The 25227-nt window shown below is 41.0% G+C and overlaps 1 protein-coding gene across 2 annotated transcripts in view; it reads left to right on the forward strand.

Moving 5' to 3' along the window:
- Positions 1-25227, forward strand: part of CALCR (calcitonin receptor) — a 182388-nt gene that overhangs the window by 84999 nt on the left and 72162 nt on the right. For both annotated transcript variants that reach the window (XM_064444612.1, XM_064444613.1), the window contains exon 2: positions 16853-16940. In XM_064444612.1, the coding sequence (XP_064300682.1) occupies positions 16853-16940 (88 nt within the window). The remainder of the gene's footprint in view (positions 1-16852; positions 16941-25227) is intronic.

Consider the following 25227-nt stretch of genomic DNA (forward strand, 5'->3'; position numbering starts at 1 on the left):
CAAGACCTAAGGACAGCACAAGGGAGAACAATGTGCGTTCTCACTACTGGAAGCTATATTGGTGGAAAACAATCTCAAATATCCCCAGCAGAGATTTTCTAGTACTCAGTGAGACTTTTTTTGCTGTGGCATGAAACAAATAAAAGGGCTCTGTCAAATCTTTTCACTGTAATGGCCTTCTCTGATGCAATGATACTATGCTTGCTGCCCTGAATGGATGTCATAGGCACTTGATTTTAATAGTTGTCATTAGCTGGGTTTGAAAGTAGGTCACAATGGACAGGCATCACAGTGGGCAATCTGTCCTTTTCCTTGTAATTTTTACCAAATACCAACCCCCTAAAATCTGTACTATTACAATAAATATATTAATGCAAGAAGTGTATTGTCTTAAGGTGTTTTATACTGCCTTTGATGTCACAGGGAATGTTTGTAGTTCATTTCATGTACAGATTTTTTTCCCATGTATCTTCCACTTTTCCTGGCAGAATTCATGAAAATAAAGCCAGGTTTGTGCTGCTAATGATCAACGGCCAAGTTGATGATCCAGTCATAGGTGTCAAAACTTTTGAGACAACATCTGGTTTCCTCTGGGAAAAGTAGCACTGAGAAAAGAGCAGGATTTGAAATCTGTCCATTAGCTAGAGCGGCATTGGGAGTGCCATACCAAAATACGGTTTTACTGGACATAGATCAGATCACTCAAGAAAGAAATGGTATGAAACCATATTATGCTAGTTGGAATATTAGTTCGTTATTTGATTTTGGACCACTGTTTTAACTCAAATGTCTAATAAGCAAGCTGATAAGTAGAATTACTCCATATAGATGAATGGCTGGGCAAGAGTTCTACTTAAAAATTCAAGGAGTGACTGCTGTTGCATCATAGGAGCAGCATGATTTGTCAGATGCTCTCCCACATTACTATCAGCATTGTGACAGCGGACTGATGTGATGATTGTCATAGTTAAAACACTCCAAAACAGCCAAATCAATAAATATGTCCCACTGCCTTTGAGCACTGCCCTTATTGGAGTAAAAGTGGAGTTTCCATCATTCAGGACTGGCCAGGAACCACCAAAAGTGGAAGGCTGTTGTTTTACATCAGTTGTGGTAAATTAAAAAATACATAAAGGTACTCAGCAATATGTACCATTCCGATGTCCAGCAGCTGTTCTGTCTGTATTGCAATGTGTAATTGCATGTTGATGATGGTGATACAGCGGGTGTCTGAACGCAGCCTGCTGAGAGAGACATTTCTGAAGGAGTTGTACCTAGACTGCCCAAGAATGATGCATGGACTTAGTCATTCCTTGCAGAGCAGCTTTTAGGACTGTACAATGTGAATGCATTTAATCCTTTATGTAGTGGTTCTTTCAGAACTCACTTTCTGAAGTAGGGTTTGAAGAGTTGTTCGTTTGCTTGGGATTTTTAGGGTGGGGTTTTTTTTTTTGCTATTGTTGGTTTGCTGATCCTTTTTAACTGTTTTCAAAGGGATTATGGGATTCCTCATTGATTGCAACTGAACCTGGATTACTGACTCCATTGATTAAGAGGGGAAGTAAAGTTGAATGATTTAGGCATGGTGTGATCCCTGGAGTAGAAATGTATAATCAGAGCTCAATAAGCCTAGCCTAATTCTATAGCAAAGGGCTGGAGACTTTGCAGACATGATACAGCCAGCTAGATATGCTATACTGAGATAAATTCTACATTGGTGTTTTACTGAATCAGTATGGAAAGCAATTAGCACAATATTCACTGACAATAAACTAAATTAATGTTGCACCAGATTTTCCATTCTCATATGCTGTGGAGCTCTGTGCTATCAGTATAGGACTGCATTATGGATATATTTAAAGAAGGTGGGAATAGTATCTTCTGGAAAAAATGCTGCTGGAAAGGGAGATAAAGGATAGTGCTAAATATAGGGAAGGGAACTATGTCTACGAGGTATGGAAGGACAGGTTTTAGGACATACAGCCATGGAGAAGCAAGTTCTGTTACTCGTGTCTTTGTTGTGAGCTGTACTCTTAAATAGGAATAGTCAGGATGGTTTTCCACAGCTAAAATATCAGCTTATTTGGCAAGACTTATTCTACAAAAAAGCTGCATTTGTAGACTCCTCCATTCCTTTTGTCCCAAGCAACACTACCTATCACTATAAGATCGAGGCTACAGAGCTATGCAAACATACAACTTTATTTTCCAGTGCCAGTCCTGCTCCTGAGCTCATTTGTCGCTTTACAGTGATGTCTTCCTCTGTTAAAGCATTGCTTTTTGTTTCCCTTGTAGCTCTGTGAAACACCTGCTGAAATGGGATCCATGAATGAGGCTACAAAAGTGGTATTATCTTGCACATACTGATATCAAATGAGTCAATAAAAATCCCAACAATCAAAATATGAAAGATTTTTTTTTTCTTAATAAAGAAAAAAACATCCAGATGCTGTTTGCAGTCCACAAATTAAATATGTGGCTTTCACGTTGCATTTTCTTGTGTATCTGCAACGTGTGAGCCATATGATATGCAAAACTAGATCTTACTCCAAGAAACCAGAGTTGGGCATCTCACTGCCTTGTTGAAGGTGGCTATCTAAATACAGTGTAGAAGATTCAAAATGCAGACATAATTAGAAATATTTAGATTGTTTGATAAAAATATTCTTTAGGTGCTTTTTAATTTGATGGTGCCTGAAAAACATACTTCATAGAAAGGTCAAGTACTTCATCAGGATGAACACTTGGCAAGCTTTAGGCAAAAACTACAAGCAAATAAAAGACTGAACTCTTTGCATCACCAGAAGGCCAAATCAATACCAGAAAAAGGGCAAAAGCCTCAAGATGCAACCTCTACAGATCCCATAAGAGCTAGGCTGTGTTAAATTCCCTACATCTTGAGATTTTATACAGCTCTGCAGAAGCTTACAGACACACACACACACACTTGGATGCAGCGAGACAGTCAGGATGTCAAGCAAGGTCAGCCCTAACTGCTGTTGAACAGACTATGCTGACTTCTTTCCAAAGCCATTAGAAATCTTTCCTGAATCTCAGTGCTCATCCAAATAGGCTTCCCTTTTGTCCTCTGTTTGCTATATGAAGTACTTTCCATATGAAGGCACTTTGTCTGGCAAGGTAATTTATGGAAGAGGCCATCTATTATTTTTCCACATGAAGCTTTTGATCATGGATGGATATTTGAAGTTATTAAGACCACAGAGAGGCTAAAGTTTCAGATCTTTTTACTCATTGCCAGTGAAATAAATACTAAAGTTGGCAACCTATGGTGTAACAGGAAAAATCTTGCTGAGAATTACAGACTACTTCCAAGTTTTTATTTTGAAAAGCCTTACAAATAGGCTGCTATATTGGAGGTGTTCATTTTCCTTTCAACTTTATCATTTGTGGTCCAGATTATCCTTTGTCTCTGCAGCTGGATTTGGTAGGAAGATCTGGGACAACCCTAAGCCTTGCTGCTACATAAGTGTCCAAGTTTTAGAGCTATAGGGTAAACTGAAGAACAGCTCTATGGCACCTGCATGGGTCTGGGCTGTGCTCAGAAAGGCAAAACTGACTCTATGTTTTCAGCTGACTTAAAACTTGGAGGCTTGTCCTCATTAGTGACTTCATCTGTCATTTTCGGTTTGGTTCTGAATTCCTTGGGTGGTGGAGCCAGAAATTCAGTTCAGCAGGCCCAGCAAAATAAAACCCTGCTAAAGACAGGTTTTAGCCAATGAATATCAAGATTTTACCAAAAGCAAATCTTGGCGTAAGGAAACATTCAGGGTTAGTTTTGGCAGCCTTAAGAAACACATTATATTACAAGTGATCATAAATAGGCTTTGACTGACTTGCTTGAGAGTTGCAATGGTCCCAGAGGCTTTCAATCCTAACAATGGAGCAGGTGGGAGCCAGACCACATAGCGCTTTACCAACAGCATGTCTCACTGGCCCTGGCTAAACAGATGCTTCAGAGCAGGCCCTGTTCCCCATCAGTGCCCTGTCCAGCACAAAATTAAGCTATGCAGTATCTGTCTGACTAGAATCTCATGTACAAAATAATGCATGAAAGGAGAGCAAAATCAGATAAATTAATCGGAAATAATCACAGTAATAGCAAATGGGACAATGAAAATACCAAGAGGCCAATAAAAAGATCTGTATTGCACTGAACAGGTTCTGAGGAGCCAAAATTGGTGACAACAAATCATTCCCAAGCTATGCCGTTTCCTTTTTCAAGGTGTATAGGTTAGCTTCCAAGTGCTGTCTCAGAGCTCTGCTTAACATATGTAATGTAAGAAGGAAAACCCAGGCCTCACAGAAGGGTCTGCTTTGTGTCTATGCTTCTGCTGAAGGCACTGAGAACCTTGTCGCTTTGGAGGATCCTGCACTGAGATTACCCCCAGCATTGTGTCGATCTGCTGGAGGGCAGGAAGGCCCTACAGAGGGACCTAGACAGGCTGGATCGTTGGGCCAGAGCCAACGGTATGAGATTCAACAAGGCCAAGTGCTGGGTCCTGCACTTTGGTCAAAACAACCCCATGCAACGCTACAGGCTTGGGGGGAGTGGCTGGAGAGATGCCTGGAGGAAAAGGACCTGGGGGTGTTGGTTGACAGCCGGCTGAACATGAGCCAGCAGTGTGCCCAGGCAGCCAAGAAAGCCAACGGCATCCTGGCTTGTATCAGGAATAGTGTGGCCAGCAGGAGCAGGGAGGTGATCGTGCCCCTGTACTCAGCACTGGTGAGGCCGCACCTCAAATACTGGGTTCAGTTTTGGGCCCCTCAATACAAGAGGGACACTGAGGTGCTGGAGCGTGTCCAGAGAAGGGCAACAAAGCTGGTGAAGGGTCTGGAGAACAAGTGTTATGAGGAGCAGCTGAGGGAGCTGGGGTTGTTTAGTGTGGAGAAGAGGAGGCTGAGGGGAGACCTTATTGCTCTCTTCAAGTACCTGAGAGGAGGTTGTAGTGAGGTGGGGGTCAGATTCTTCTCCCTAGTAACAAGAGATAGGACGAGAGGAAATGGCCTCAAGCTGTCCCAGGGGAAGTTTAGGTTGGGCATTAGAAAAAACTTTCTTCACCGAAAGGGTTGTCAAGCACTGGAACAGGCTGCCCAGGGGAGTGGTTGAATCTCCATCCCTGGAGGTATTTAAAAGAAGGGTAGGTGTGGTGCTTGAGGATATGCTTTAGTGGTAGACTTGGCAGTGATAGGTTAGCGGTTGGACTTGATCTTAAGAGTCTTTTCCAACCTTAACAATTCTATGATTCTATGGTTGTGGGCAGCAAGAGAAAAGTGTCAGTCTGTAATCTGTGAGACACAGCCCAAATTCTCATTGTTGTCCTCAGATTGCAGGATAGGAAGAGATCTTCAGTAAATGCAGCTTAATACAAGCAGAATTTCACTAACTTCTCAAGAACTTATTCACAGTAGCTCATCTTAGCAAAAAGATGCAGTCAAAGATCTACAGATCTAAAGCCTATACTCTGCTCTTCTGGATGGCAAGGTTGTAGTGAAAGGGCTTCTTTCTCTGTTGTACTGGGTTCCTCTTGCTTCAGGATTTTTCTTTTTTTGGGAACATTACATCCACCTCTGATCTGCCAGAAAATAAAGCCTTCTTCCATGGACTTGAATAATTGGGTGCCAATAAAACTTCTGTGAGAGCTGGATTGGTCATTCAAAGTCATGCGTATTTAGGATTTGTGCGAGGTCTTTACTGAGACTCTGAACCCAAGTGGTTATGATAATTCTTCTGCTTATTAATATTTAGGAGCAGAGGAAGAGGTCACCAGAGCTGCTGTTTGCATGGCAGGGGGGTTGGCAGCTGATTTCCCAGAAAGGGAAGCCTGACAGACCTTTCAATTCACGAGGCACAAGCACACATTTCAACCACTATCTGATTTAGGTATCTCCTGCCCTTGTTTTCTTGCAAATAGCTTGTGCCTCACCTGGACTCACCTATCCCTCTGGGATACCTGGATGAACCCTGGACTCCAGACTGCAAGCCTGGAGGGACATTTGGGACAAAGAACCAAGGTTTTTAAAAAACTTTCTAGGAATATATGAGTGAGTTACACTAGTAATGGCTTGCCTCACTGTTCAGGTGATTCCCATTCCCTTGTCTGTATTCCTTGATAATCCACTCTAATTTACAGAAGAAAACAGGAACTGTAAAGAAAACACTAACCTTCTCTCTGCAGATCTCTGCAAAGACCCATTCCCCTCTTTATTCTAACCTAAGCACATGTGTATCTCCTATGAATCTCACCTGCCTAGTTATCATTGACAGTAAGTTTCTTCATGTGTGTTAGCCTGGAAGACGTCCACAGAATTTTAATTTAAGTGGCTAATAGCTACCTCTTGGTAAAATGTCAGTTCACAGTAATTTACTGTATGTAAATTGCCCTGCTGAACTTCTGTAATGAATGTGTAATGCCATAGTGAGCAATGTGTGGATTTTACCCTAATTGAAACTGGAAATTTAGACTGTTACATTCAATCTAACCCTTTATAGTAATGGTGCCATAATTCCTGACGGGGACAACACAGTATCCAAGCACTACAGCTGTGATATTTAATTAATCTGTAATAACTACATGATCTTGTTTTTACTGACTTACCCAAGTTTCCTTATATCTGCATCATTCATTACATCATTATATCTTCATTCATCATTACATCAGTTGTAAAACTAATCTAAACCGCAATGACAGCTTTGGGCCACTTTTCTATTTATTGTAGTGTAGGTGTGGTAACAGAAATATCAGTGTTGCAGCAGACATAATAGTTTAAGAGCATAGCTAAAGCAAGATTTACCAGCAGAGGTAATAACTGTTTAAGTAGCCAACTGGTGTATCTGTAAAAGTTATCCAGGACCTCAGACACACAAAGCCTTCTTCAGAGACTGTCACAAGAGTGCTTTCATGCCCCAAAGCTTGTCTATTAGGGTATTTAAAATACCCTGTTAGATGCAACCCTTCCAGATCAAAGGTCACATATTCTGACTTCAAATCATAATCATAATCATAATCAGGATTTCTATTCATTATTAGCAGAGCTACCACAAAATTAGAACCAGACTCAAGAAAAAAGTATTAGTGTTTCAACGGGCTCATTTTTGTCAGGGCAGAAATGAAACCTACATCCAGCTGTAGCATGGGCTATTCTGCTGCCAAATGCTTTGGACGTGTGTCATGTGCATTTGATTTGTAACAATCCACTCACAGGATTTTTCACACTTTATATGATTTATATAAAAACAGTGACATAATAAGAAAGTATAATATTTTTCTTGGTTTTTTGCCCACCCCATAAAATATTCACTTGCTTCAAATAATCTATAGGAATGCATGGTTACAAAAAATGGACCAGTGGGAGTTTACCTGGGGAAGGATCAAATGGAAAACTAAGAGGGAATTGGCAACAAATAAATATTTTTCTTTCCAGTATATGCTGCAGCTGAAAGAAAAATTTTAACAAAAAATCTCAATATATGGAATCAAAAAAGTATTGATCCAAAAAAATATTGATCCAGGAAGGAAGGATGTCATGTATGAGGTTTCATTCATCCAATTAAATGAAGATCCTTCCAATGTGACACAGAAAGAATTGGGGAAATGAAAAAGGTTTCATTCATCCAATTAAATGAAGATTCTTCCAATGTGACACAGAAAGAATTGGGGAAATGAAAAAGGAACACCCTTATATTCAACCTGTATCCTGCAGTTTTTCCTGCTTTTCCCTAACTCTTCATGTGTACTTCCAAAGTCCATCCAGATCTGCTGTGTCATTATATTCTTGTTCCACTGAACTCAAATACTTGTTAGAATATTTTTAAATGCATTGACTGGCATGTACTGTACGTAAGACCTGGGCTGTATGTATAGCACAGTCAAGATTCAGGGCCAGTTAAAGTCATAAGGCAACCATGGAGGTGGCTTTTTCCTTAACTCACAGAGTTTTTACTGAAGCTGAGTAATATATTTCTGTTTATTTAGCAGTGTTTATTTAGCTCTACCCCTCACAATTCTCTTTGTAAATTATACTAATGTTATTAATGTTAGCTGCAAAGATTATTTTGCAGGTGATGAGAACTGTGAAAACTTTTTTCTCAGAAAAAAAAAAGAGAATTATACTTACAGATTCATTCCAAATATCTGCTTTTATTTTGCAGGTTATGCAAAAGATTATAATCTGACATAAAGATATGCAACTCCTTTGAAATCTTTGCTCTACAGCAGAGTGGTATTAATCCCAAGCTTCTGGATGTGATCAAGCTGCAGTGTCACCAAGATTAGATAATTGCCTACTTGCTCATTTTACAAGCACCGCTGCAAAGCCCTCCAAAAACTGCAAGCACTTTTGAAAAGCCCTTTTACAGCCGTGCCTAAAAGGCTAAAATTATACTGTGCTACTATGTGAGATGCTAAACCACAGCTTCACAGTGTAGCAAAAAGGCAAGGAAGTGTTCTGCTTTGAGGAATATTCAGTGATGAACTTGACATTCCTGCAGTGTGGTTCTTTCATCTATCGCTTGATAGACCACTAGCCAAAGCTGCTTCATTTAATCCCGTTATTGAAGCACTCAGAATAGCAGGAATGTTCTGCTATAGATTTTACTCCTCTGCTTTGTTACACAGTTTTCTGCTCCTTTATTCTATAGCTTGAAAATATTCGACTTTATCATCATCACATTTACTGATATTTAGTAAGATTTTTTTTTAATATTGCTGGTTTTATCTTGTTATCCATTACTGAAAGCAGAACTGGTAAAATCTTGGGTGATACTCCAGAAACGTAAGTTTTGTATTTAACATTAGCATTACCAATCTGATTGTAAAAACAAACAAAAATAAAGCCTTTGGCATTTGATATGAACAATATGATATGGCAGCCATATCCTGGGCTGCATCAAAAGAAGCATGGCCAGCAGGTTGAGGGAGGTGATTCTCCCCCTCTACCTTGCTCTTGTGAGACCCCACCTGGAGTGCTGCGTCCAGCTCTGGGGTCTACAGTATAAGAAAGACACAGACCTGTTAGATCAGGTCCAGAGTAGGACCACAAAGATGGTCAAAGGGCTGAAACGCCTCTTCTGTGAAGAAAGGCTGGGAGAGTTGGGGTTGTTCAGCCTGGAGAAGAGAAGGCTCTGAAGAGACCTTTCTGTGACCTTTCAGTACCTGAAGGGGGCTTAAAAGAAAGATGGAGAAAGACTTTTTTACCAGGGCCTGTAGTGACAGGACAAGGAACAACGGTTTTAAACTGAAAAAGGGTAGAATTAGATTGAAAATAAGATAGAAATTTTTTATTATGAGGTATGTGAGACCCTGGATGGGACTTTGAGCAACCTGCTGTAGTGAAAGATGCCCCTGCCCATGGCAGGAGTGTGGACTAGATGATCTTTAAAGGTCCCTTCCAATCCAAACCATTCTGTGATACTTTGAAGGGTGCTGAGAGCCTGGCAATTCTTATGTAAGCCATAATTGTTTTGTTACAGTGAGATTATTTTAAGAGTGTATGCTTTGAATAGTGATTGAAGAGGACTAACAGATTTTCCAGAGATGCACTGTGATCCACTCGCTGTTCTGCGTTGTGGCTTGAGTACAAGTGTAGTTGCATGTGTTGTTGCCTCTTTCACTGCAAAAGCACCAAATTTGATTTTCTTTTGATTTCAATTCTACAACAGATTAAACTGATCTATATCATGACTGATGTGCTGTTGTTACTTGCCATCTCCTCTGAACTAAGTATCTTTACCCCCTTCCTTTTACCACTGCTTGTATCACCAGAGCCTGTGGTAAATTCAGAGAGTTGCAGAGGCAGAAAACCTTGTCACTCATGCACTCCAGGGCTCAGTTTCTGCTGGGGCAGCTGTCTGGGCCACATCTTCACAACACGAGCACAAGGGAGGCCTGGAAACATGGCTGAGGCACAGTACACCAAAAAGCAATAGTCATGTTATTTATTGCAGCAGAAAATGCTTATTATTTATGTTTAAAGATGAATTCTACAATATTTCACACACACACACAATTTTTTTTTTAAACAAAGATGGTTCTTCCTGGCATAACTTTATGTCCAGGTTAAACCAGACACACATTCCTAATATTACAAAATAGGGTCATATACATTGTTCAGACAAGTGCTCATGGGTAAAACAGAGTGATTTTACCGATTTCAGAGAAGTGCAGCAAGGTACAGGGAGTCCTGTAGAGGCTAAACTCCAGAAGTGGTTGGAACACCTCTCTTCAAATATTCCTGTTAACTCTTTGGGCTAAAATAATTCATGTTTTATACCTTCCTAGAGTACATTTGAAAAAGGTAAAAACTAAAGCTTTTGAAAGAAACAGCGCAATAATCTTTGTAAGTATTTAAAAATTTGGCTACCAGCAAACCCCCTGAAATACTTTGCTAGTCCCTTCCTGAAATTTTCCTTGCTTTTGCTTGCTTTTAAACCTCATAAAACCCATTGGCCAACAGCTAGGCAGAGGATTAAGGATGGCTTCCTAAGTACTGAAAAAGTAGTGCTTTTCTTGGCTACTGATATGTGGTAGGAATCACCTCCTGACAATATCCATTAGAGGATGTAGAAATACCATACCCATATCTAAGTATATTATGAATGGAATTAATTTAACTTCAGGGACCTAGAAGTTAGGTGCTGATGCTCAGCTAGCTACCTCAGCTCCCCTCCTAGGTAATGGAAACCTCCCAACGGCCCTTCACCACCAATGTCCCTGGCAGGTGGAAGGAATCAGCTCCTCTAACTCCTTCAATGCTTTACTGTCTTTTATTTCATAAAAGGGTTCAGCCTTTTCTGAAAACCTTCTGGTTAATTTGCCCTGCATACTACTGCAGTCCCAGGTGATTAATTCTCATTCAAAGCACACTTCCAGTATTTTCTGTTCTTTCAAAATATACTTCTCTCTGTTGTATTACCCAGTGTAACAGCCGTCTTAAGTTTTCTCTGTAGTGTGTATGATCACATTGGCTGCTCAGATATGTGGTGTGGGGGCTTTTCAAAACTTTGTGATTACCTTGAAAGTAAACACAGAGAAGTTTGTAGCTACTTTCTGTTTCTTTCTATTCTTGTCAACTTTATTGTCAAGGATTTGGTTAACAGGAAGCCTAAGGTAAAATAGCCCTTTCTTGCTGACTGGTTTTCAGTGGGAAAATGAAGCATCCAACCTTGCAGCTCCCATGTAATCCAAATGAACCGATAAAGCAGATTTATTTGATCACTTGATCTGTGTAGCTCTGAAATTGCCTATTTGCCATGGCTAATACTTTCAATTTGTTTAACTATTGCACACACTTAGCTCTACAAGACACAGTTCACCATCTCCACCAGGCAAGCTAATGGAAATTAATGATGGTCTGCTTCAGTAACAACTGAGTATTCATCACACAACTGAGCATTTGGCTCTCTGATAGTGAAATTATCACCAAGACTACCAAAAGGAGTGAGATAAGATCCAGCAAGTGACCTAAGTGCCTGCAATTTTCATGTAGCAATGCCTTTACATGCCTGACCCCTGAAATTGAGAATTTGGGACCTGTATTTCTCAGGAGATTTTCATATGAAAACTTCAAGCGGGTTAGACAAAAGATCAAGGAACTGTGTAAAGGTAACCAATGCAGGACTGCAAGACACTAGATATGTCTTCTGCCTTGCCTCATCTTCCTGGACACTTGACTAGAGGTTTCAGGGAGGCATGTCTCTCTGCCTGGGACTGACAGTCACCAGCTTTCTGACATATTAGGAAGAACTGAGCAGAGCTCTACTTCCTGTGGAAACGTGGTTGCCAGAAGATCCTGGTGCAGGTTAAAGCATTTGCAGACCATTTCAGGCTAATGGCTAGAGCATGTTCTTGGGAAATAGGAGGGGCTGGCTCTATTACCTCCTCACACATGGGGATCACACCCATGGCATTTCCTCTGCCTGAAAGGGCTATAGCTACAATGCTGGTCGGCGCAGGACCTAAGATTATAGAAGTGTGATGTACAGCTCACTCCTGGCCCAAAGCAGTAGCCTAAATTAGGAACCCAGGGGTAAAATGTCCAGTTTTAAATGAGGGGATAATTTTAATACTTTTCCCTGAGGCTATGTGCACATTTGGCAATGCAAGCAGACCTGCAGCCTCCTCCTTGGATCCAAATTCCCTAAACACTTGGCAGCTGGCTTGCCTGTGTCTTGCCCCAGTGCCTCTGACCTGTGTTTACCTCTCCAGTGTTAACACAGAGTGGATTGGTGCCCTTCTGTGCTGAGTGGCAAGGTACTCCCCAGGAGGGTCTGCAGACCTCTCCTGTAGTTAACAAATCCTAGGGACCTTCCAGTTGGAGATGGGTACACAGCTTTTCACCCTGAAAAATCTGTATGGGGTGGAAAAAAAGCTGTCTAAGGAAGTTGCAGCCAAACAAGGAAGTAGCAAGTGAATTTTCAAAGTTTCTGGGGGTAAGACAATGACTGAGAAAGATATTTTTCTGTCATGCTTCTGTACTTTGCCCCAACCCCCACAAGCCCTGTTTTCTGCCATAAAGCCATTTCTTCCTCCAAAGGTATGTCAGCCTGTCATGGTTTAACCTGGCAGGCAGCTAAACACCACACAGCCGCTTGCTCACTCACCCCCTGTTGGATGGGGGAGAGAATCAGAAGAGTAAAAATGAGAAAACTCGTGGGTTGAGATGAAGACAGTTTAATAGGTAAAGCAAAAGCCATGCACGCAAGCAAAGCAAAACAAGGAATTCATTCACTGCTTCCCATCAGCAGGCAGGTGTTCAGCCACCTCCAGGAAAGCAGGGCTCCGTCATGCGTAACAGTTACTTGGGAAGGCAAACGCCATCACTCTGAACATTGCCCACCCCTCTTCCTTCTTCTTCCCTCAGCTTTGTATGCTGACCATGATGTCATACGGCGTGGGATATACCTTTGGTCAGTTGGGGTCAGCTGTCCCAGCTGTGTTCCCTCAAGCTTCTTGTGCCCCCCAAGCCTGCTCGCTGGTGGGGTGGGATGAGAAGCAGAAAAGTCCTCGATTCTGTGTCAGCACTGCTCAGCAGTAATTAAAACATCCCTGTGTTATCAACACTGTTTTCAGCACAAATCCAAAGCATAGCCACATACTAGCTGCTATGGAGAAAATTAACTCTATCCCAGCCAAAACCAGCACATGACCCTACTGTGAAAGATGGCATTGCAGAATTATCAGAGCAGAATAATTAAATGAGAAGGGTTTTTTTCCAGTTTTTCCTCCAAAAAAGGCCTTTCTTTCTTATTGTTTCTTCAGACCTTGACAAAGAAATGCTGCTTTACTGCCCTCTTTTGAATCTTCCTCCTTATATCCTCCTTTCTGACTAAATTGGACCCCCCTTGTTGGCCTTGTGCAAATGGCTGCGCTGGGAGGGTTGTCCCACCTTCTGGGTAACGCAATAGTAATTGTAATTGAAGCCCTGTGCAGCTTAGTACTGCAGCTGTAGAGATCAGGACAGGGCCAAAAGAGACATCATTACTATGTAGGATGCTGTGCTTGTTCTCAGATGAGCTTCAGGACTAATCCCAAGATGTCAATGGTATTACTATAATAGCTGAAGCAGGAGGAATATCTTAGCACATAATGAGTTATGCTACATTTACAAAGAAAGAACAATATTCTAGTTTAAAAAACAGACAGGGCTTTCATACATAACTATAATAAACATGGAAAAGTACTGGGCTTTAGCAATGTGCTTATGATTAATCATTACATAAGGATGTTCTAAAATTTAAATGTGTGAAGCACATTATATTAACATCAAGCAAGGACATTGTTGGACTTATGGAAAAATGGTAAATAGTACAGAAACAATAATCAGGACAGCACCTATGGTCTCCATGAGGATGCTCTGGGTTATCCAGCCACCCTTCAGCTGCAAGTAGGCTGCCCATGGGTGGTAATGCCAGTTGGTGTAAAAAAGTGATAGTTCTAGCACAAGAGACCCACACCCCAGGGCACTTAAGTGTGCTGCTTTGCACGTCCCAGCTTGCCTGTCATGTCACACCTGAACCTGGATCGCTGGAGATGGGGGCAGAGCCATGGAGATGCTGGTCTGTTCCTCCGCCCAGAGGCTGACAGGATCTGTCTCTCAGGGCTCCCCTTTCTGTGAATCTTTCTGCCTCCCTCTTGTTTCTGCCCTGCCCATTGACCAACACTTTTAACCCACATGTACCTTTTCATTTCAGTGCAATCGTCACTCTTCATCCAATACTGATGCTAACCCGAGTGTGCTGTAGGGAGGAGGCAGTCTTATGGTTAAAGTAGGGAAAAGCCACTTCTTAGTCAGAGGCTTTATACAAGGATTGTTCAAATATTATTGTTCAACAATTGTTGAAATTATTGTCACTGGAAAAGACTCCTGTGAAAGAGGAATAAAAAAGTACTGGATTTTATGTAGCACGTCAGCCATTCCTGTGGTTAGAGCTAGCCAGAAGAAAGACTAGAAATATCAAGACTATATAAGACTTAGCGTAGGAAATACTTCTTACTCATTTACTCATATGTAGTATCATATGGCACAGTCATCACAGTTAACAGAGGGGAAAATAATGTGTTAAATATTTTACAGATGGCTTTTTTTTTAGCCATCTGTAGGCTAAAAGTCAGAGGAGAGCCGGGAGCAAGAAGCATTTTAAGTAGCTCTTTCAGTACATAATAACAAATGTTCGCAAAATCTCACAAGGATAAGATTTACCTGCAGCTACAGCTATAACCCAGCATAGTGCTGCAAGCACTCCCAGCTTGCAGCTGGATGTATTGCAGGTAACTTCAATTGCTATCGATTTTGCTTATGCGTCTTAGGTCACAATATTGTGTTCATCTCTGTGCCATTTGTGGAAAGTGACATGTATTTTTAAACTGTTGACAGTTTATAAGGCAAAGTCCTTCCTTTGCTTGCTTTTTATCAAATCCCTATAGATGCGGCAGAAGTAATGAGGCTAGCAAGAATAGAGGCACCTACCAGACTAGCTTTACACCACACTACAGAAAGCTTTATAGTACAGTGTGTAACTCTATGTACATCATGTTCATGTTTGTACATCTGCTCGTTGCATAGCTGACCAAGGCCTGTGTTTATATGCCCACAAATCTTTCTGGCAGTTTTGAACCAATACACGCGGCAGTGAATAGTCTGGAGAAGACGCAGACAATTCCAGGCATTTTCCCCTGATCTAGCTGTCCAATTTTTGCTTCAACTGAGTTGTCTGCCATTGCTGATCAAATACAAATATGTGGCAGACAGTGTAATTACATATTATTTCTGTGTCATTTGCCTGTCCCATTACCTCTGGCACACCAGAATGGTTCTGGCAAGGCTCAGACAGTAATAAGGCTACGTCTTATTAGAGGCAAATCCTCTGAACCCTCTTTTCCATCACTTTGTTTTCTGTAATCTCAGTGACACGACTGCAACGCTTTCATTTGGATATGGTAGGAGATTACATCCACATGTGCTGCACTGAAGCGGAAGTGCCACATCTTTATTAAATTTTGAGATTGTATATTTCTGCTTTAGATGAGGACAGTTACAACTGATCTCATATTTTCCTTCCCTTCTGAAAATGAGTGACCTTCCAGACCATTTCAAGGTGAGGAAAGCTGTTATAGTGCCATTGGAGAGATAAGCGTTACACAAGTGATTGTGTTGCTCACTACATGTCAAGTAGACTAAGCATCCAAGTCCATGTGCCTTTTCCCCATTAAATTTATGGGTTTCAGATATGTAGGGTGCTCACAGGATTGTTTGGCCAGGTAGAAAATACCTCACTCTTAGTTTTTAAGCTATCTGAAAGATAAAGGTGCATGAGTGCTCACTGACTCACTGTGGGTGAAGGTGATCTATAGGCATGTTGCCCAGCCCATGCACTGCTAGCGCTCCATGAGACATCAGAAGGCAGTGTGTCTTGACAAAAGCCATGTTTCTCACTCTAATGCAGAAGCTCTATTTTTATAAAACTAAAAGTTATGTGTTAATGCAAAAAGCTTTGCTGGCTTGAACTCCACAACTGACAACCAATATGATGATATATGGCAGCCCCTGGATATTTTTCCCAGAAAGGCCAGATGGGTGTTGATTTTGTAAAAAAAAAGAAAACCAAAAAGCTGCTGATCAAGTTCCCTCCAAGCCTATGGAGTCGTGTCCATGCTCTGCCTCTCCAGTAGTTTGTGTGGCTGAAGCAGTCATTCCTGATGGCTTGAGGGTCACAAGGCTGTGTGTCCACAGGAAAGCAGGACGTGTGCAGCTGCGTGTCTGCAGCGCAGCCGAGCTAGCTGCATTAGGGAGCGTGTAATCCCATGGTGGTGTCCCCAGTTTCTCTCTCTTCTCCTGCCACACTTGCTTGTTCACCTAGCTAAAGATTACCCAACCTCTGGCGCTCTCTAGCCCCATAGATACTCCTTTTGAGCCGCCATTATTCTTACCTGTGAACCAGATCTTTCTGGAGTTTTAGGTAATTTTTCAAATATCCAGATTCTTCATAGGTCTGCAGCAGTATGTGTAGGTTAGAAGCAGCTGAATCAGGACAACCAAGGCAGCATCAGCTGGCAAAGACATCAGCATCAGCTGCTGATGACATGGTAACACAGAGCTGTACCCCACACCAGCTCAACTCACCACCAGAGATCCACAAAGGAGACCAAATTAAAAGATCACTGGCCTCTAGTGAAATAAAACATGAGCACAATCAAGGCTGGGGCCACGTGCACACACACAGGCACACACACAGAGTCCACTTTAAGTCTTGAAAGATGCTCATACACAGAGACAATGAATTTTTCTTAACAGAGAAAGTCTAATAATGCTTTTGGTTTTGTTGTTTAATTCCCAGAAGGGTCAACTACAACGTGTCTCTCCAGGAAGACTCCACAATGAAAAAAACAACCCACAGTTGCCTCTTACTCATCATCCTTCTAATTGTAAGTACGAGAAAACTGAACTGCTCGTGACACCTGACAAATTTAAACTTGTGGTGATGTTCAGAAAAATGAGTACTGGGTTATATTTGTTATACACCACAGGTAAACAATGAGTTCCCTTACTGAGATATTTCAAAATAAGGTTAATAAAGTTCCTAAATAAGATATCTCATAAAAGTTTGAACTTGAAACCATTGTTTCTTGGTGAGACAGAACTCCAAGTCTGAAGAAGGTAATGCATGTGATTTTTCATTTCTATGTTTTACAGGCTACAACGTATCAGTGACATGGAAACTTATGTGTTTGAAAACTTCCTTAACGTTGTTGTGTGAGACTTAGACTGACTTAAGTAATTGTCGATTTTCACTGTTTATAGTTACTCAGCTCTAGGAAAGCAACTGAAATGGAAAATAACAGTATAAATTTAGTTATTCAGTTCAAATGCTATTTTCAACCGTTTAATATCAATATTGTAGTTATTGCAATGTATGCAACATGGCTGAGTAACTCTTGTTCTAAATATGTAGTAAACTCATTTCTACCTGACCAAATACCTCTCATATAAATTGAATGCTTTCTCTGATTTCTACTTGTGAAACCTCAAATTATTAGCTATTACAGTAAAATCATAGACATTACAAGTAGTCAGAAATGAGAATACTGCCCGGAGTCTCAGTTACAGAATGTTCAGAACATGTCTGAGTGATGCTACTGGGAACAAGTGCCTCTCTACCCTGGCATGGTACAAGTAACTTGTACCCTGGATGCCCCCTTATTCCCCAGCTAACTCTTTATCTCTGTGTTCCTGAAGAAAGCTTTGATTCTTATTCTTCTTGCATTTTGTTGGTTAGCTCGTCATGTCCCTCTGCTTATCATCATCTCCTCCAAAACCTAAATGGGGGACATTTGTGCATGTATCCTCATCAACTCCCATCCTTTCTGGCTGTAAGTTGCAGAAATGGGGTTAGATGACATGTTGGGGAACAGCAGAAGCTACTCTCCCCGGTTTGTTTGTTAGGTTGTGTCCCTCCTCTTCTCTCAGCCTAGCATAACTTGCCCACAGTGCTGTTTGCCACTTAAATTTGTATGGATAAAAAGGAGGGAAGGAAAGTAGGGAACAGTAAAAGAATGATGGTCAGAAGGAGGTAAAAAGAAAACAATTAAATGAAATCATGGAGAACCCAGAAAAAACAGCAAAGAATGCCTCACTTTGGTAAAATACTGAATTCATAGTTCAGGATTAGGACCCTCAACCGAAGAAGAACTGGAGAGCAGGAGAAAGAACAGGGGAGAGTTAATACAATTCTGCTAATTTGGTCTCAAAAGAATTTGTCCAGAATTCATTAATTATTTGAGGAATCATCCCTTTGCTTGGCAGAAGTCTGCCTTGAGGTATATTGGAGTATTCTAGTATTTGGAGTTTTTGTGGCTGTTCCACATAGCCCTGCAAGGGACGCACGTAGCAATGCACTGGCTGGGAAATCACCCACGATCAGAGATGTCTCTAAGAGAACAGAGCTTCCTTCTGGGTTTGAATCCCAGTTGATCTGCATAGCCTGGCAGGGGCCTTGACAAAGAAATGTGATTCTTCCTATAGCAAGCCAACGCTGACTGAAGAAACAGTTCCAGATTATATTTTCTTCCCCAGTCAAGTGACAGGACTGTAAATATTCTGATAACTAAAATTGTCAGCAGCATTTCTGAGTGTCTGAGGTACTCTGACCTACAGCACAGATTTATAGGTCAACCCTGAAGGACTGGACTGATCCTTTCCCTGCTTTCCACAAATCTTTTAGATCTCTAACCTGTGACGGCATGTGTGCAGCGTTAGTTCTGTACTCATTCCTGCAGTACTCCAGGGCTAGGATTTCTTTTAAAACTGCAGTGAGGTCTGCATCCCCTTCCCTTTAGAGATCTTTGCACCAGAGGGCTTTCCAACTTCTGACCTCAATGGATAATTTAAGCACAGATTTCCTTACATTTTCACTGTTCCAATCTCTATATTCCTTCCCCACTGCAGTGGCCATACTGTGATCTACTTAGACACCTCCCAGATTAATTTATGTTCCGGTAAGGGAGAAGCCATGGTCATAGACGTAGATCATAAACAAACTGTTTTCGTGATGACACTTTCTAGAACACTGATTTTAGATCAAATATGAAAAATATTTGGTATCAGTCATTTTTTCAAAAAATTTCCCCACCTGTAGCTTGTAGAAAGCATTCATTTTTTTACATTTTATTTGTGGTCAGTAATGAGGAAAGGGTGTCTTTCTTTCTTTTCCAGAAAGACTGTTCCCACTCTGTTGGTTCTTCTAATCACTTCTTGGTTCCCAAAGCCATGAGCCCCTGGGACTTACATGTCAGCCACTGTCTGAGGTTGAGGAAGATATAGCAACAGAAGTGATTTGTGACACAGGGGTGATCTGCCATTCCTGTTCTCCACCCACCCTACAAACCATCCTCCAGATCTTTCTGCTTTGATGGCTTTGATGGTTTACTGTCATTCTCTTGTCTGTGTCCTGCAGTCTCAGCTGGTGACTGCAAGCTGCTGCAAAGCAACGTGACCTATTGAGGTCTTTGCTTTCTCCTCTGGGCTCCAAACTCTCTGCTTATGCCATTTGTCCTACTGTAAGTGCCAGTCCACATGCAGTGGTCACCACTATTGAGAAGGGCATGCTTTTTTCCTAAAATCTCTTTTCTTGGGGTAGCTGTGATTCCCTAACACATTCTCAGTGTTGGAGCACTCTCTGCCTTGTATACAGTGTCAGTGCTTTGCAGAAGACTTCCTCAAAATCATCGCATATCTCTCCTTGAGATTTGTTTGTTGTAGACCCTAGTTACATGGTGTCCATAGATATCCCTTCCCCACAGTCTCCTTTAGACTTGTCACCAAGGGGTTTTGGTACCTTCTGATAGAAACCATCTGTCTTACATGTCATTGTTTTGCATAGAATAAATAGCACTTTTCTCTGAGCAGGTCCTTAATAATTCACCTTTGTCAAACAAAAACTAACGCACCAGTTGCTCCAAAACCTAATTTAGAAATAAAACTAACTCCTTATCATCTCCCTCTTTGATGGCTCCCTGTGCTTTTGGATGCACAATAATGCATCACCAGATAGTCCTCTACACTTCAAAGTGGATTCCATTAGAAAATTTAACTGTTCATTATTTCTTAGTTCACTTTATTCCCGATGCTCTCTAGTTTTTTGTAATTATTGAGAGCCACAGAATGTGACAGATTTGTTTCCTCAAGTACGTGAGCCCCTGTGCACTGGAGCAATTAGTTCATCTCCTCAGTGCACATTTCTCTCTGCAAAAAGGATGGAGCGTCAGCACCGTGTGTCCAGGGGCATCAAACTGCAGAGAAAAAGGAGGAGAAAACAAGCTTGAGTCTCTTTTCTGTGTGACCGATCAGTTTTGCAGGACACTGAGAAAAGACACTTCTATTCTCTGCATGATTTTGAAGATTGTAAGAGTCGTCATCTAGTGCCTACAAATGGTAGTTTGGTCTTATCCTGTGAATGAAGACTGATGGAGTAGTTTTTCTGACATATTCCAATTTTGTTATCCTGAGCCAACCACAAAGTGCACAGGAGGGACCAAATGGATGCTGCAGCTGAACACCACACTGTTATTCAATTAGGTCCATTAAACCAAGACTGTATTTTAAAATAAATTCATTTTGAGGGAAAAACAAATTCTGCAAGTTCATTAAGTCCAAATCTGTCAAATTGTTACCAAGCCACAGTCACTAAGCTATACACAGTCTGGCACATTGTGCCAGCTCCTGAAAGGCTTATGAATAACTCCCATTCACAAAAAAAAAAAAGGGAAATTAATTATGTGAAAGCCTAAATGTGCTTTTTGGTCACTGCACAAACTGGCATGTTTTGGAACACCATTGTGGTAGGTTCAAGTCTCCAGAAGCCAACTGGTAAAATGTTTACCATTGTGGTGAGGGCACAGCTCATCGTGTACCCATTTGATCCTCACAGCTGGGAGTGCAATAGGCACAGGTGGGGTGGTGCAGCCATGTGCTCCCCTGGGCTCCTGCCGCCTGCCCAGCTCAGCGGCTCTCACCACGCGTGTCTGTGCCGGTACTGTAAGCACAAGGCTTTTCCTGCTTAGACCAGCTCTTCCAGCATCTGGTCCAGAGCAGGTCCCAACCCATCAGTGGACCAGAAGAGCTGCTGAAGATCTGTCACAGCCTCCTTTGGCATGCTTTGTCAGAGCCTTGCTTGCTGTCTGGCACTGCTGGGAACCCAGGGGCTTCCCCAGCCTTGGATGGTGAGATTCCCCTGGGTCTCTTCATTTAAGACCATGCCTTTGAAAGCTGTTGTTCTGAAGTGCGTATTTCCCTTTGTAACTGTGGGTTGCTTCAAGCTGTAAGGAAGTGGACTTGCAAGTTCCGGAGCTCATCTCATGCAAAAAAAGTCAGGAAAGCAAGCTGATGATGATTTAAGATAGTGAGAATTAGTGTGAGAATTTGAGATTCAAGCTGCACATCGTTTCCCAAGAGGGAGAGGAATGTTGTATTCTGTTCTATTCACCCAGTTTCAGGGGTGATCAGGACTTTTTGTCTCCATCTTTGTTTTTTTTAAAAAATAAGAACGTTGCTATGCAGCTCATTGCCCTAAAGAGGCCTCTCGCAAGATGATGATCAGAGCTGCAAGCAAAAATCCATGAATCCTTCCTTTAAGTCTGCAGTGTGCATCAGGCTACTCTGGGAGTAAAGCTTCTTCGTGTGAGCAAATCCTGCAGCAGTGGAAAAGAACTGTAAGATTCATGAGTTGTTTTTCATTACAAGTGCCTTGTCGTCATCTGCTGGGGCTGATAATCTTGTGCTTGTTTAAACAGCTGCCAAAATCTTCAGTGTAAGTCATATGGGATCTCACTGTGAGATAATTTCCATCCTGCTTCAACATCAGTCAAGTACAGGAAAATTTTAGCATTCAATGGTTAAGTAAAATACGTCATGTTGGGGTATTTCCCCAAAGAAATTGTCTGCTGTTTCCTAACATATTTGTGATGGATAAGAAATTATTGTTATGATTACTGAGTACCATGCACTAATGACCTACCTAAGGCATCACAGTCATTTTCTTCTCTGTCCTAACACTAGCAGCTGTGAAAAGTAGTTTAAACGTATGAGAGGGGTTCTGCAACCAGACTATATCATGCTGAGGTCTTGCTCAAAGGTGTGATGTATTGAAGGGCCGGAGTTTAGTGACCCACAAAGTGGTGACTACACATAGCAGTTTTAAAAGGAATTTACCAAATGAATGTTTGAACTACTGAAATCAATAACAGTTAAAGCATTGAGAATTTGAAATGCATTTTGACTGAGCTCAACAATAAATGTTGCAAAATTACTGAATTTAGTGGAAGGAGGGAAAAAACAAAAGCAAAGAAAGCTACAAATACCTCCTTTTCCTAAATGTCATGTATAGTCAACAGCTAGTATACTTCAAGCTCCTTGATGGTGGAAGAAAAAGATTTGGGGATGTTTGTTCATCGCGTCCAATATTTTGTGGAAGAAAAAGGAATTTTATGCTTACATTATCTGGATTCTCTCTTGCAGAAATGGGCACGGTCTTGCACAGGTTAATAGCAGGTGTCTGTCTTACAAAATGGGGCACTATTTGTTTGTTTTGATATAGATTAATAATGAAGCCAAATTGCTTTCTCTAGATTTCTTTATTAATTCTAGCTACAAAGTGAACTTCAGCATTCCCAGCAGCCTGTTTTTTCTCTTTGTAATGATAATTCATTTTCTTATAACAGTCATTTGTCACGTGGTGGCTTGGTGGTCGTATGTATGACGTCATTTACTTGGACTTTTAGGAGTGACATCATATGTACGGCTGCTAAACTGCTGCATGGGACATCACTTAAACAGTTTTCTTCTGAAGAAATCAAATCAATCATTTTCAGGCTATGAACACATCCTGATTATTAAATTGTGAATTATTTATTTCTATTTAATAAAGATTATTTATAAATAAATGAGACATTCCTTTATTGTATCAACATCTTTTATATTTCCATCTGAAGTAACTGATGGATGGATGGGAAGGGTTTTTAATGTGCAGTAATGGACTCTGAACATTCACAATTTGCTCAATACCTTAGGTAGTAACCAGGTGAAAGTTATTTAATCTTGGTTTTTCTATGGTGAAAACATGTGGTTTAAAACTTAATTCCTAAAAGACCTAGATATAATCACTAAAATATAGTAGCAGAGGTGATTTCTAATCATGAATTCCATGAGAGCACACATGCACAGACACACAGAGACTTGTGGGAGATTCCCGGCCTCTCCCATTAGCATGATACACATGAAGCTTACCCTGCTGTATAGCCATGCCCAAGCTCCTGCTACTTCTGATGAAAGAATAAAAAGCCAGAGATTTCTTTCAGCCCCATTTGCCCTTCCCTGACCCCTACGGTGAGGAGTGCAAGGAGACTAAAACAAATAATAATATCTGTATCAAGATTTTTGTCTGACTGAGCCCCAAAAATATAAGGCTGGATCGTCAGCCCACTGAACTGACTTCGGGGAGGTCAGGCTTTAGGGCCCGAGTCCCACAGTGGTGGCGGATGTGTGATTCTCCTATGCACCGTAGAGAACACCAACATTGCAAACAGAGGTGTGATTGCTCAACATCCAGCAAGCCACTAAATTTGGTTTTCATTAGTCTGCTGAAAGGGTTATCTGATTTTAAGGTAGAAGAAAATATTGTTCAAACTTCCATGGCCAGCTTTTCAAATCTAGACAAACAGAAATGAGTAATAGCAATCAAAGGGAAGAGTAGATTTAAAGGACATATCACAGACGAACAATAGCAGTAACACACTTACGGATGGCCCCTTAATTTGATTTCATGTACAAGCTATTTGATTAAATCAAAAGTGCCTGGAAAGACTTGTGTGCAACTAACTAAGAAAATCTGAGTCTTTGTGTTTGGCAATAAGAAAAAAAAACAATCAGATCATTTAAGAGACAGCTGTAATCTAATATATTATCCCAGTCTTTATCCAAACTTGCTTTAGATTTACTGTAGGCCATTAAGTGATTTCTACTGATGAGGTAATTTCCATTGAGCTTTAGTGACACAGTCTCATCCATATTTTTAATCTCTTTTGCCAACTGTGGGCAACAGAAGTTTTGCTGGCAATTTCATCTGGGCCATGATTGCCTTGCTCAGAGGCAGTAGAATGGGCAGTCCTCCTGGTTACATGGTTGAGCATTTTAAATAATTTTATGCACAATCTAAGACATTTATCCTATCCACCACCACAGATACTGTCTGCCTCCAAGGGTTAAAATATTCTTATTAACCTCTACCCAGCAAGAGCTGTTTTCATCAAGAATTGGATTAGGCCTTTACGCACAGGGAGTTATGAAACTGACATTTAAGGGCAAGGTGCAGTCTCTGAATTGTATCTTACTCTTCAAAATTATCATCCCTAGTTAGAAACTGTTATATATTCACCAGTTAAAAGATGTAAATACAGCATTCCTTTTCTGATGGTGCATCATACTTTTGATTTCAGTTTATATGTTTCTGTACTGTGCAATCTTCCGGGAATGTTCTGTCCTTTTAAAAATGGTGTGTAAAAGAGGATACGAAAAAAAGTTAAGAAAGGGGAAAGATGTCCCAAAGCACTGAACAGTTTCTACAGTTTCTGTCTGTGTAGCTGGCATTTGCCAATTGTTTCATGTCTGTGTTGTGCTTTATTCTGTACGGATAAAACAAATGAAACTGCAAGGGGATTTATGGCCAGCAACACCAGTCTTTCTGGTCTCTGTCATGTGAAATGGTTTTGGTCTTGTTTGGTCAAACAGATCTGAAGAACAGATCATGTCCTTCCTAGAAGAAAACAAAGATGAAATAAAAGCATTGTTTCAGGGGAAGGAAAATTAGTGATGTTTTCCAAGCATAATCAGATGGTTGTGCTTTCAAAACATGAGTATGTTCCCAAACTGGCCCAGAGTAACAGAGGGATCATCGAGAACAGAGGCAATGCCATGGAAGCCCCCCTAGCTTTCTTTGACGATACCATTATTCCTCTCTTGAATGCAAACAGCTTGGAACTGAGATATTATAAAAAATAAGAAAGAAAAAAAATAAGCATGAGTCACCACAGAAAATTACCAAAGCCTGTGGTGGTGCATGGGCGCAAAGGGCTAAGACAGACCTGAAGGCATCTGAAGAACTTTATCTGTACTTTCTTTCACTCCTTGCTGGATTTAAGACATTGCTTGGTTGGTTTCTAA

The sequence above is a fragment of the Phalacrocorax carbo genome, chromosome 2 (assembly GCF_963921805.1).
Source record: "Phalacrocorax carbo chromosome 2, bPhaCar2.1, whole genome shotgun sequence".
NCBI lineage: Eukaryota > Metazoa > Chordata > Aves > Suliformes > Phalacrocoracidae > Phalacrocorax > Phalacrocorax carbo.